At 34.9% G+C, this 13,075-nt stretch overlaps 1 protein-coding gene across 1 annotated transcript in view; it reads left to right on the top strand.

The window, feature by feature from the left end:
- The window catches only part of HFM1 (helicase for meiosis 1), a 47,652-nt gene extending 35,750 nt beyond the window's left edge, over nucleotides 1–11,902 (top strand). Inside the window, 11 exon segments of the mRNA XM_087930371.1 lie at nucleotides 37–140; nucleotides 2,077–2,211; nucleotides 3,225–3,320; nucleotides 3,849–3,967; nucleotides 5,627–5,709; nucleotides 7,449–7,552; nucleotides 8,033–8,260; nucleotides 9,307–9,412; nucleotides 9,907–10,018; nucleotides 10,922–11,067; nucleotides 11,714–11,902. Coding sequence (XP_087786497.1) covers nucleotides 37–140; nucleotides 2,077–2,211; nucleotides 3,225–3,320; nucleotides 3,849–3,967; nucleotides 5,627–5,709; nucleotides 7,449–7,552; nucleotides 8,033–8,260; nucleotides 9,307–9,412; nucleotides 9,907–10,018; nucleotides 10,922–11,067; nucleotides 11,714–11,777 — 1,297 coding nt within the window. The 3' untranslated portion in view covers nucleotides 11,778–11,902.
- Nucleotides 11,903–13,075: the final 1,173 nt, after the last annotated feature.

Genomic DNA, 13,075 nt, shown 5'->3' with positions numbered 1-13,075 from the left:
TTAATTTTAAGCTATTGATTCACTATATGCTTACAGGGATTCTGCTTTGCTGAAAACTGGAAACTGGACTAAAAAGATTGAAGTAAGAAGAGCTGTTAATTCTGATGAGCTTAATATAAATCTAATCAGTTCTGAATATGGTAAATTAATTTATGGATTGGGATTTTAAAAATAAGTCTACTAAGTTTTAAATGGAGAACCTCTTGGGTTTCATGTTTCTTAAATTACTATATGCTGATTTTACAGTGAAACTGCATTTCTGCTTTACAATATATTGTGTCATGGAAAAAAGTCATCCAGTGAACTTGAACAAAAAGCAATGGAGATCTGAAACAAAAGTTATTTACTGAAATATCTTAAACAATGATCGCTGGGCTTCCCGCCAAACTGTCTGAGAAGCCTATCAATAGATTGACAAAGGTTGTCATATGAGATAATGACACATTTATATCAATGGTGGTATTCAGCCGGTTCACACCAGTTCTGGCAAACCAATAGCAAGGATTTGGTGTGGGTTGCCGAACCAGTAGTAACTTCTGGCTGGCCATGCCCCCAATCCAGTGGCCTAGTCGCCGCTCGCTTGCCCCACCCACCTGATGCTGGCTCACCCTGGGCCGGCCACCTGACGCTTACCTGCTCAGTCACTCCTTAAAGTATTTCTTTTTTTTTCCCCTCCCAACAATCAGCTGTTCCTAAGATCAGCTGTACCAGGATTCCCCTTGCTTACTTACTGCTTCACCCAGGAGGCTTCCCTGAGGCCCAGAAAGGCAAAAAATGGAGGAGGGCCACAGCCTCCCACCCACTCCATTTTTAGCCTTCCACGGCCCCAGGGAGGCCCCAAAATGAAGCATGGGGGAGTGCTGTATGCCCCTCCTATCCTCCATTTTCTGCCTGACTGAGCCCAAGGGAAGCCTTCTGGGATCAACCCCCCCCCCCCAAGAAGGCTTATCTGAGGCTCAGTACACCCCAAAATGGAGTGCAGGGGAGTGCTGCATGCTCCTCCTAGCCTCCATTTTCTGCCTGACTGAGCCCAAGGGAAGCCTTCTGGGATCAAACCCCCCCCCCAAGAAGGCTTATCTGAGGCTCAGTACACCCCAAAATGGAGTGCAGGGGAGTGCTGCATGCTCCTCCTATCCTCCTTTTTCTGCTTAACTGAGCCCAAGGGAAACCTTCTAGGAGCCCCGTCAGAAGCCCACCCACCCCCGAAGGCTTCTCTGAGGCTCAGAAGGCCCAAAAGCGAGGGGTGGCGCAAAAACCAAAAACCAAAAAACCTCAAGCCCACCCAATCACATGGCTATGCTCCCTAGCCATGCCCACTAGCCATGCCCACATAACCGATAGTGAAAAATTCTGAATCCCACCACTGATTTATATAACTGTACTTTAAGGATGGAGCTTGGAATGGGGTTTAAGTTTTTAAACTAGTTTAGTCCAGTAGTTAAGCCTCTAGACTAGATATTGTGGGATTGTGAGTTCTAGTGACACCTTAGCCATGAAAGCCATCTAGGTGACTTTGGACCAGTCACTCAGCCCAACCTACCTCACATGGTGGTTTTTATGGAGAAAGTTGGAGAAAGGATATTTATCGCCTTGAGTTATTTATATAAATAATAATAAACAATAAAATAATTAGTATTGTATAATATTTTTATTAGAAAAAGTAATAAAAAACAAAACTCACTATGATTATTTTTACAATGGCAAGTGAATATTATATTTGTATAATAAGTATATTTCACCTAGTATATAATTCCTAGATCATTTGGACCTATAAAGAGTGTTATTGTTACCTAATAGAATGCATAGCCATATTTTCTTCCACTCTCTGCAAGCTTGTTGGAAGATACAATCAATAGAAAACATTGGAAAAAGAAAAAGGAAGAGGCTCAGTAAAAGATATGTTTAAATATTTAAATTAGCTTCTGATCCAGTACTCTTACATACTATTTACCATACAAAATACATTGTAACATTCTGTTGGCAAGAGAATGGAATTTGCATTAAAATTAGTTTTTCTTCTGTTCCTTCCATTTATTTATATTTTACATACATATATATTTTTCTCTCCCCTAATAGTTGGATTGGATATTCAGCAGAAATATAAACCATTTTACTTGGGACCAAAGAAGTTTGGAATCATGATAACTCATGAAAAATCTGATAGCTCTCAGACATCTTCAGTAGGGTCATCAAAATTAAGAACAAATAAAGGTAAATAAAAATTACATATTAAATATTTATTGGTAGCAGCTGAATAGATTTTAGGTAAGTGTTTGATGTCAGAACCCAGTTTGATAGTGAATAATGTATAATTATAAAGGGTACCGGCCTACCTCAGAAGATTTTGATTGCAGAATATTAAAATAATTATGATAAGAATTGGCAAAGGAAAAAAAATCAATGTGCTTTTGGGTTTAATATTCAAAATGCAAATCCCACTTATTTAGTAGGCATTTGAAATTTGCCCAAGGTATCTCTTTGTGATGATAAATAGCAGTAGAATTCTGATGAATTTTTGTTATTTTAAAGTTTGCTTTTAATATTTTAAATAGCAAATAACTTTTTAATGATTTTAGGCCAATTCATTAAAAATAATATATAAAATGGATCCATAATGTATAGGTATTTTGTTTTTCGAATCTGAATATTTTAGTTGGTTTTTATTTAAATTGTAGATTCCTCAGATAAATTTTCCAGGGATTGCCTTACTGAACACAGTGGGATTTAATTTGGTACAAACGTTTTAGAAACGGAATGTATACTTTATGTCTTATCCTTTTAAAGTGTTAGTGTATACTAGAGGTGCTATTCAGCAGGTTCTGACCAGTTCTGGAGAACCGGTAGTGGAAATTTTGAGTAGATCGGAGAACTGGCAAATACCACCTCTGACTGGAGATTTTACAGTATCCTTCTCTTGCCACCAAGCCACCCCCACAGAACCAGTAGTAAAAAAATTTTAATCCCACCACTGGTAAATTAAGGACAAATTCAATTAAATTATAGTAAACTTTTAGTAGGCTTATCACCTGTTTCCTACATGACCATTTTCAAATGTTTTTACATGTTCCTTCTTCACTTACATACTACCTTATAGAATTTGTGGAAAAAACAGTAAAATAATGTGCAAAGGCTGCCATTTTTCAGTGATTACCATGTATTTGATTCTGATATAATGTTTAAAGTTTTATTTTCTTTTATGCCATCAAATTGACATAAAACAAAAGAAGCCACTTGTAGCCAAGAATCACTAAGCATAAAGAATGGAAATAGAAAATGCAATCACCACTGCAAAAATAAAGAAACATGTGGACATGATTGTTGTGAGTTATTTTTTTTATTGTAACTTATACAGTACAGCTTGTATGTAGAGAAGGATTCACTCAGCCTCTTGAATTTAGAAATGTGCACATTCTCATAAATGTAAACACTTTAAAAAATGGGTATATAGGAGAAAGCTTTACATTTGGAACATGACAGATTCTTAATGTGCAGCAGCAGTCCCCACCCTTTTTGGCACCAGGGACTAGTTTTATGGAAGACAATTTTTCCATGGACAAGGGTGATGGATGATGTTACATGAAACCTAAATCCAGCCCATGCACAGATGAAATTTTGCTTGCTCGCCTGATGTTCATGTTCAGCTGCACAGCCCAATTCCTAACAGGCCATGGCCTGGTACATGAAATAATTGGTACATGCAATGCTGTCAATAAAATGGAAGTGGTTGGCTGTTGTCATACAAGAATTTACTTGAAACTTTTATGAATTATTTTTCTTTTGTTTCTAGTTTTCTGTAACAAAAATAAAATATATACATGTAAAATGAAAATATATATTACATTTTAAAGGTAAAATTGGAGTTTCAGAGAAATCTAACGTGAAGAATGAGTCAGCTTTTTCTTCATATCTTACTGACTTAAGAAACAGGAATGCTGACTCTGCCATTCCCCCAGTCAAGCGACTAAAGGTACATGAATTTGGAAAAAATATGTTTGCCCTTTTAAAATAAAATATTTGAAATTAAGACCATTTTTGTTAGTGAAATATAATATCTAATGTTGATTATATCCTGTGAAATAGGAAAAAAAGTGGAATATTATATTAACATTAAAAATGCCTACAAAAAGATTAAGGCGACGGTACAAATTATGCCAGAAAAAATATTGGGAAATAAATGTTTTATAATCTTCTAGACCATTTATTTGGAATAAGTATAGAAGCTGACACCAGTATTCCACAGGAGGTAGCTTTGAAATGAAAAAAAAATATGTGCATTTTTCTTTAAACATTAGTGGCTAATTTGAATATGATTGTTGGATTGAATAATAAACTAAGATTGGATATTGTACATTATGCTACTTTTTTCAGACAAAAGTTTGACAATGCTTCTTGACTGCCATCTTGCAGGATTTGGGGGATAATACTTTGTTCTTAAGATTTTACAGTGCAATCATTTTTATTTCTATGGAATCGCCATCTAGTCTTTCCCTTTACTAAAGGGAGACAAATTTACAGATTTCAAACTATTCTTGCCTTTTGTAGGAGTTTTCTCTATCATAAAATGATATAACAATTATAATAGTGAATGAAATATAATAAATTATATTTCTATAATACACCGTAATAATAAACTATAAATAGATTTATAGCTGCCCTTCACTTTCTGAGATCTTTGCATAATTCAAAGCTGACATTTACTGAAATCACTATCATCATTCCAAATCAATCCATTCCCACATGAAGCTCTTTTCACTGAAGGTTATGCCTGTTATCTGTTATGTTAGTTTAATACATGTTGGTAGCAAATCCCAAAGGTGCTTTTTCAAGAGGCAACTGTACTTTCTGGAGGTTTTTTTGAAGATGTTTTGATTCTCATCCAGGAAGCTTCTTCAGCTCTATATATTGGACTCATGGAGGAGGATTCAAAGGGTCCACCTGCAACAGGTAATTCAGTATGTTATACTCTCAGAAATGAACTTAACCATCCAGTCAAGAGCTGAAGAAGCTTCTTGAATGAAAAACAAACTGTCTTCAAAGAAAAATAAGAAACTCCAGTTGCCTCTTGAAAAAGCACCTTTGGGACAACCATGACCTGGATGACAGAGAATCTCCAGGGGTGGGATTCAACCGGTGTTACTACTGGTTTAGTGACTACTTTTTGTGCGCGCGTGTAAAAAAACCTTAAGCTGTGCTGCCCGGACAGCTAAAAAGCACTGTGTGCAGGTGCACAGCGTTTGAAAAGCCACTTTTTTCCTGCTTTTTCAACTTCAGCTGTGCCACGCAAAGCAGCTGAGGTAGAAAAAGCAGGAAATAAAGGACAGGTAACAGCCTGGGTGGGCCGGTGGCCCAAACAGCAGCAAACACAGAACTGGTTCAGTGTCTGCTGCTCTTCAGAGCTACCGGTTCTATAGAGCCAGGCAGAACTGGGAGCATCCCACTCCTGAGAATCTCCATAGACATGTTGGTAGCATGGTAGTTTTCAGGATTGAAGTCTGAGAGAGAATAATGTTCATATATAGGTTTTGTAATTAGTGGTGGTTTCTCATTTTCTAGCTGTATACAAGAAATAAATATATGTATACCTGTATATTATAATAATAATAATAATATTTTTTCTACATTTTAGATGCAGATGTCAAATAAATCTCAAAAAGTCGATCTTAAACAATTTAGTTATATTCCAAAAGCTTTTCTTCCAGGATTGCCAAGGTATTGTAGTAACAGTAAGAGTCATCTATCATCATTGTCTTTCTTTATTACAGCTCAAGATTAGTAAGACATAAATTAGAACAACTCTGGTACAATCCAAACATATAATAATGCTAACAGTTTAATATATGCCATACCTTTAATAAGAAATCTAGATATGATGTAGCTTGATCACTATAGCACAACATTTGAATGTTAAAACAAATGATTTTAAGATGTCTGTGATTTAAGAAAACTTCTAGATAAATAATATTGATCTGGGGGGCAAGGCAGTGTTTCCAAAAGGTGAATTAATTGACAACACAGTTCTGCATCAAATTTACATCATAGAGAAACATATTCTAGTGCTTCAGTTTCACCTGAAACACAAAGGATTCCTTTATACCTGCTATCCATAACTGCAGAAGGAAGGGCATTAAAACATGCTTGGAAAATGAATACAGAATAACTTGAATAAATATTATGCGGGTTATGGTTCTGTTGATTTACTGAGGAGACAATATAATCTGGAGGTGTTCCTAAATTACTGTATACTGAAGTTCAATATCTGGAAGAAATTAAGGGGCATGCCAAGATGAAGCGCTGTGTTAATTATGACTGTACCGTATATCATCTAAATTTAAAGTGAACATCCCTAAACTAGGAGAGGCACAAGCCCCATGGGGGAAGATAGATAGAATTTAAGCCAATAACATACACATAGGACAGGAGTATTTCTCAGAGGAAGGGCTAAAAACACAAGACATAAATGGTCCTTCCAGTTGCCCAGCTAAAGCAAGCAGTCACCTATAACTGGGCAATAGCAATTACAGGAAGATGATGGAAAGGCATAATCACTTTAGAGATAACAGATAACAGATAATCAGAGTTGGAAGGGACCTTATAGGCCTTCTAGTCCAACCTGCTGCCCAAGTGGGAGACCCTATACCATTTCTGACAAATGGCAGTCCAATCTCTTCTTGAAAGTCTCAAGTGATGGCGCTCCCACAACTTCCGAGGGCAAACTGTTCCATTGGTTGATTGTTCCCACTGTCAGAAAGTTTCTCCTTATTTCCAGGTTAAATCTCTCCTTGTTCAGTTTCCAGGCGCTATAGAAAATAGATTGACCCCCTTCCTCTCTGTGGCAGCTCCTCAGATATTGGAAGACTGCTATCATTTCTTCCCTGGTCCTTCTCTTTACTAGACTAGCCAAGCCCAGTTCATGTAACCGTTCTTCATATGCCTTAGTCTCCAGTCCCCTAATCATCCTGGTTGCTCTTCTTTGTACTTTTTCTAGAGTTTCAACATCTTTTTTATAATGTGGTGACCAAAAGTGGATGCAGTACTCTAGGTGTGGTCTTACTAAGGCTTTATAGAGTGGTATTCGTACCTCACTTGATCTTGATTGTATCCCTCTGTTAATGCAATTTAGGATTGCATTAGCTTTTTTGGCTGCTGCTGCACACTGCTGGCTCATATTTAGCTGGTTGTCCACTAAGACTCCAAGATCCCTCTCACAGTTATTGCTATTGAGCCTGGTTTCACCCAGTCTATATGGATACTTTTGGTTTTTCTTGCCTACTTTTCTCTACATTGAATTTCATTTTGTTAGATACAGCCCAGTGTTCTAGTCTGTCAAGATCCATGGTAATGGCATCAAGTTGTACTGTGTAGGAAAAGGCAATTGTTTGTTTTCTTTAATAATAGTCTCAAATTTATTTCATTAAAAAATTGATTCGAATTATTTCATTTTTCTAAAGATTAGAACATGTACAACATCCAAGATCCCCTTTACCAGAAGACATCTACAGTTCTAATGTCTGTCAAACATTTCAACTGAAACCTGAAGTTCGCAAAATGAATGGTACATTTTTAATGATTTTTAACATTTATTTTACTTGGCCACAATTTAGTCACAGTTCAATTCTTTTAATTCCTGTAGTTTCAATGATATAAATTAATTGCATTAAGTATTTGGAACATCATGCTTCCTCACTTCATTATATGGTAACATAAAGGAATAACTGGGTTATCTTTATTATCCCAGAATATTCTTATTTTGTAGATTTTTGACACAAAATAATACATTTACTATCAAAGCCAGTGTCATAAGTATCTGAATGTGAATGTTTCAGATCAGTATAAAATAATTAGAAAAGCTTGTAAAAATTAATGCAATCAAATGCACATTTTATAAATAAATATCTGCTCCATATTAGAAACATGATACTTACTTCCAAAAATTGTGTTGTGGATTCACTTGTCTTTGTTTAAATTGGAGAAATTTATTATTTTAATAATGTAAAAAATTACATTGGAATATTATTGTTATGTCAAATTTTAGGTTTCTTTGCTATGAAGCAGTCTGATGAAAAGAGTAATCCGACAATGGGCTCATATGAAAATCTTGAAGAATCTTCAATGAGCAACTTGACTGATGCAGATAAAAGCGTCTCTTTGTTTTCTGAAACTTTGAGTGTAAATTTTGAATTAGGAAATGAAATTTGGAATGATTATAATGATGGGAGTTTTGTACACAACAACACTAATATGCAGGAGTTAAAAGATCCAGGTAAAAAATAAACGTAGTAGCTAATTTTAGTTTAAATTATGTACTAGTATTTTGTATATAAAATCTGAATTATTAGTTTCAGCCAAAAAAGAAAACCTCTTCAGTCACAAACATAGTGCAAAAAAATGTTTTTAACATGTGACTAAAATATTATTTTATTATATAAAAAGGGGTAAATAAAATAATAGAATATAGTTTCTAAAACATAATATAGCATACCCATAGTCAGGGGTGGGATTCTACCAGTTCGCACCTATTCGCTAGAACTGGTTGTTAACATTCTAAGCAGTTTGGAGAACCGGTTGTTAGAAGAAATTACTGGCCTAATCCTGTAAGGAAGACAGGAAGGAAACATTCTGGTGTTGCTTACAGAAACTGCCTCTCTGTTAACCCTTATTACATTATTGGCAGGACTAGACTTCCTGTCTCAGGAATGTCTCTGGAGTTTTTTTTCCCCTCCTTTGCTGGTACTTTGCCTGTGTGGAGTGACCATTCAAAGTTACAATGGCACTGAAAAAAGTGACTTATTACCACTTTTCACACTTACAACTGTTGCAGCATCCCCATAGTCATGAGAGGCCAGGCGAGGAGGTGCGTGCCTCGATATGAGTGATATTGAGTTGTCCACACCCAGTTGGAACACTGGAGGCAGATACACTTAATTGTCATATCTGATCTTTTTGTGTATTGGTTTTAGGAATATAGACAAGATTTTAAGGAGAAATGTTTACTTTGCGGTATATCACTGAGTAAGAAGTTAGATTTAAATCACAAATAAGCATGCTGTATGATTGATTAGCTTTTGTTTTGATAAAGATTCTGTTTTGCTTAACTCCTGGTGACTAAATTGAAATATTAGTGTGAATATTTGGCAAAAATGCAGAAGTGGCTTTGCACTATCTTTTTACAAGATTACTTTTTACTTCCCAATTTAGGCCACAACCATTTGATTATTTTATGAAACAAAGGTCAACTCTATATCAGATCAATTTCAGTTATCTTTAGATACTATTTACAAGATGTTTGGGATTATTTTTATGTTTTAGAATCTTCTCCCCTGGAATCCAAAAACACGTGCATTCAGAATTTGAGAAAAAATACATCACTTTGCCAAAACACCCAGAAAAAACCTCCTGAGGCACTTTTTAAAAGGTATATATAATGTAATAAAACAACTACTTATGTATCTTCAGTTATACTTGCATATACAAAGATTTTCAAATTTAAATTCCCCAGAGATACACTATCCCACTTGTCTTCTGGCCGTCTCTAACAGACTGCTTTTGCATAAGAAGATATGTTTATGATTTCTTTAAAAAGGCCATTCTGGTTCACAAGTATAAGAGTTATATATGCACAAAATCTTTTTTATATGCAAATCTTTATTCTTTAATGCAGACTGAATCTTGGTATCAGATCAATCTTGTAAACAAAACTTCTGCAGAAACATCCTAAATATACATATATTAAGACTGGAGTGCAGAGATGTATATATTTCCTACTGTTACTATACACCTTCGTATATGTTTAGAATGAAAATGCTCCAAAATGTTACATAATTTATTGTGATAGCACCTTGCTGTCTTTTAAAACCTTATAATCTTTTATTTTGCATTTTGGATTCCATTTCGGTGTTTTTTTTTTAGTTATTCTCCAAATAAAACAAAGCCTGATGTCTGTTTACACAATTCTTACTCTCCTTCACTGACTCCTCCATCCAGTAACAAATTACTTCTAGAATATGGAAATCAAAATATTGTAAGTGATAATATACACATTTGATAATCTTGTCTAATATTGTACTAAATGCATATTGAAAAGATGCCTGGTTTTTATTAGGTTTATTACCAATTATGTCTGATAAACTTTTCTGACATTTGTATGTTTACATATGCATGACTGAGGCAGGACAGAAGTTGTATGTACATTTTCTGAAAGATAATTGCTGTCGTGAAAAATTCAGAAGAAAGGGGTATCACACAGAGCAGAAATAACCATTTATTCAGTGATTGTTGGATCCCAGTTTTACAAGAAATAGGAATGGCAAACAATGGGAAAGCAAAGATTTTTACAGGGCTACAGGTAGCAAATCTTAAAAATCTAGTTTATTGGTAAATATTGGGGTAACTCAGCAGGTTCTTGACTATGGGCCTGGAACATTTCTATGGTTAGGCAAAAGCTCCACTTTCAGAAGTGGCAGCAGCACTGGGGAAGTTCATTGTTAAGGAGATGCCAATCAACTGCCTGAGTATGATTAAGGATGATACCTTGATCACCTAGTTATTCTATTGCAATTCTTTATTAAGGCTGCCCTCAGGTAATAGCATAAGCAGTGAGTGAAGTTTCTAGCCTTTGGTTAGATGGAATAAGGGGAGGTTCTCTTTGAAAGCAGGGTTGATTGTTTATGCTAAGATGCAGTTAAGCACAGCTCAGGTCATATCTATAAGTTTGGGAAGATGGGGCCACAGTCCCCCTCTCTCTCCCTCTCCCTCTCCCTCTTCCTCTCTCTCTTTCTCATAGAGGCAAAGAGTCATCTTAGTATAATATTAGGTCTTTATATTCCCAAGATTCAATTGTGTAACTCTATATAAAATAAAAGTAAACCGTTGATCATATGATGCTAACTGTATCTACTTGTTTTTTGGGGGGGTTGTATTACAGTTTAGACTTCAAGAATATAATCCACCAGAAAAGCTGAAAATGAAATTAACTACACCTTCAGAAACAGCCTTGAGATCTTACCAAGTTGCTGGAAAGGGAGACTTTTTTATTACTAACAGAACTATGACAAAGGGGGTTGATCTTAGGTATTAAGAAACATTTTAGTAGAATCTTCAAACTGAAATTTTCATAATGTTTTCTCAACATGTATTTCAAAAGGCATAAACTCACAACTAACTAACTCTTTTTTACTTTCCTACCATATATTTCAGACTTCTCCCAAGCATGGCTGCAAATCTGAACTCTCTATAACTGCATATAGACACAACTCAACTAGTTTCTTTATTTCAGACAACAGTAAAACCATAAACACAAAAGATTGACCATTGCAGTATGCAGTAGTCTCTGTGTGCTCCAAGTTTAGATTCTAAACTTTTTCTTTCTGACTGAGATAAAGGATATTCAATTGTTCTATTTACAGCCTTGAGAATGCTCATTGTTGACATAAGACAAGACATGCAAATAATTAAGGCTGTACAAAACTCATTGTTTTAGGAATGAAATATTCTAGAAAATCCTGGAACACATTTTTTTTTTCTCCAGATCAATATCAGGGCCATTTTCATTTTGAAATGATACAGTGGTTTCCAGGAGTAAATTCTCTGTTTGCACATCCTACTAACTCTAGCGCAATATTTTGGTTTAATAGTATTTCCATGTTATGTTAAAATAGTAATTTTATAGGGTTTAATATAGTAAAAATAATACCTTCTTTGTATTTTTTTGTCCTAGGCATCAGCCTGATGATGATGGTGATATTAAGCCTTTTCTTGGCATATTTGATGGCCTTTTCTAATGCTCATAAACACAATATTTTATCAGTGGGAAAGAATAAATCAATTTTGAGGATGAGAGATCTTCAAATGCTAATTGAGAAGTTTCTACTTTTTGGTTATAATAATTCACTGATAGTCAATTTTGCTATAGGGATAATACCATAATTGCAAAAATGCTATATATTTACTTACATGCATACTTAAGTTGTAATATTATTTAAATGTCAGAATGTTTCATTAGATAAGATTGTACTCAAAATATACTATTTTTGAATTTTAAATTTTACAGTTTTATTCCGGAAAATAATATATTTGCCAAATATATTTAAATAAATATCTTTTTGAACTACTTTTTTATTGTTATCTTTCCTTTGATCAAATGTTGACAACTGATGGCTGCTTAGACAAATCCCTGCAGTTTTCTTGGCAAGATTTCAGAAGCGACTTGCCCTTGCGTTTTGGTTAGGGATGAGATAGAGGCTATCCAGCTGGCTTTTTGCCTAAGGCAGGACTAAAATTCATGGGCTCAAGACCTCTAACTCAGCATCTTTAACCACTAATAAAAATCACAATAGCTTTATTCTTAAATTATTATTGAAAAAAAAAACTTTTTTCCAGATTTTTATATCTGTCAATTACTTGCATTGACTTTGCATTTTAAAACTAAATGTATGTTTGTGAGTGTAATTTATTCTCATTATAGTTTTAAATACTATTATCTCAAATTGGTTATTATTCAACAACATTAAGAATGGGTTGGATCCAAATATTTTCATGAATGAGTTTTTTCTATTATAGAAAAAGTTTTCTATGAAAAAAGGAAACCCTCCCGCCGCCCCCCGTGCCCCCCCAAAGCAGAACCCCTCTTTCATGAGCAGAATAAAATCTTTGGATTCAATCAGTCTAATATATTTGCATCTTAATTGGAGAAATAGACTCAGAATAATATAAAGTGTTTATTTTAATTGGACATTAGGATATTACCACATAGAATAGAATGGTATTTACAAAAAACAGGAGCATACTGTAGATATATGTATGTCTCTTTCTCAGCTGTTCCTTCTGCATGCAATTCTGGTGACTTCTAAAAAGCCCTTCCCCGTGGGTTTTACTTAAAGCGGGGAGGGGGATGTACTAAAAAACGAAAGGCAGCAGATGCAATTATCTTTGGACATTTATGGTTATATATGTGTCAATCATAAAAACAGAAATGTATAGCTCTAAGAAGTACTGCTCAAATGTTTGTAAATATTCCATTGTCATTAACTGAATCTTACTATGTCTCCAGTTTGTATGCAGAAACTTAAGTGCAATCGAT

The sequence above is a fragment of the Pseudonaja textilis genome, chromosome 3 (genome assembly GCF_049901715.1).
Source record: "Pseudonaja textilis isolate UNSWEBS1 chromosome 3, rPseTex1.2, whole genome shotgun sequence".
NCBI classification, from domain to species: Eukaryota; Metazoa; Chordata; class Lepidosauria; order Squamata; family Elapidae; genus Pseudonaja; species Pseudonaja textilis.
This window is presented reverse-complemented; position numbering and strand designations above follow the sequence as displayed.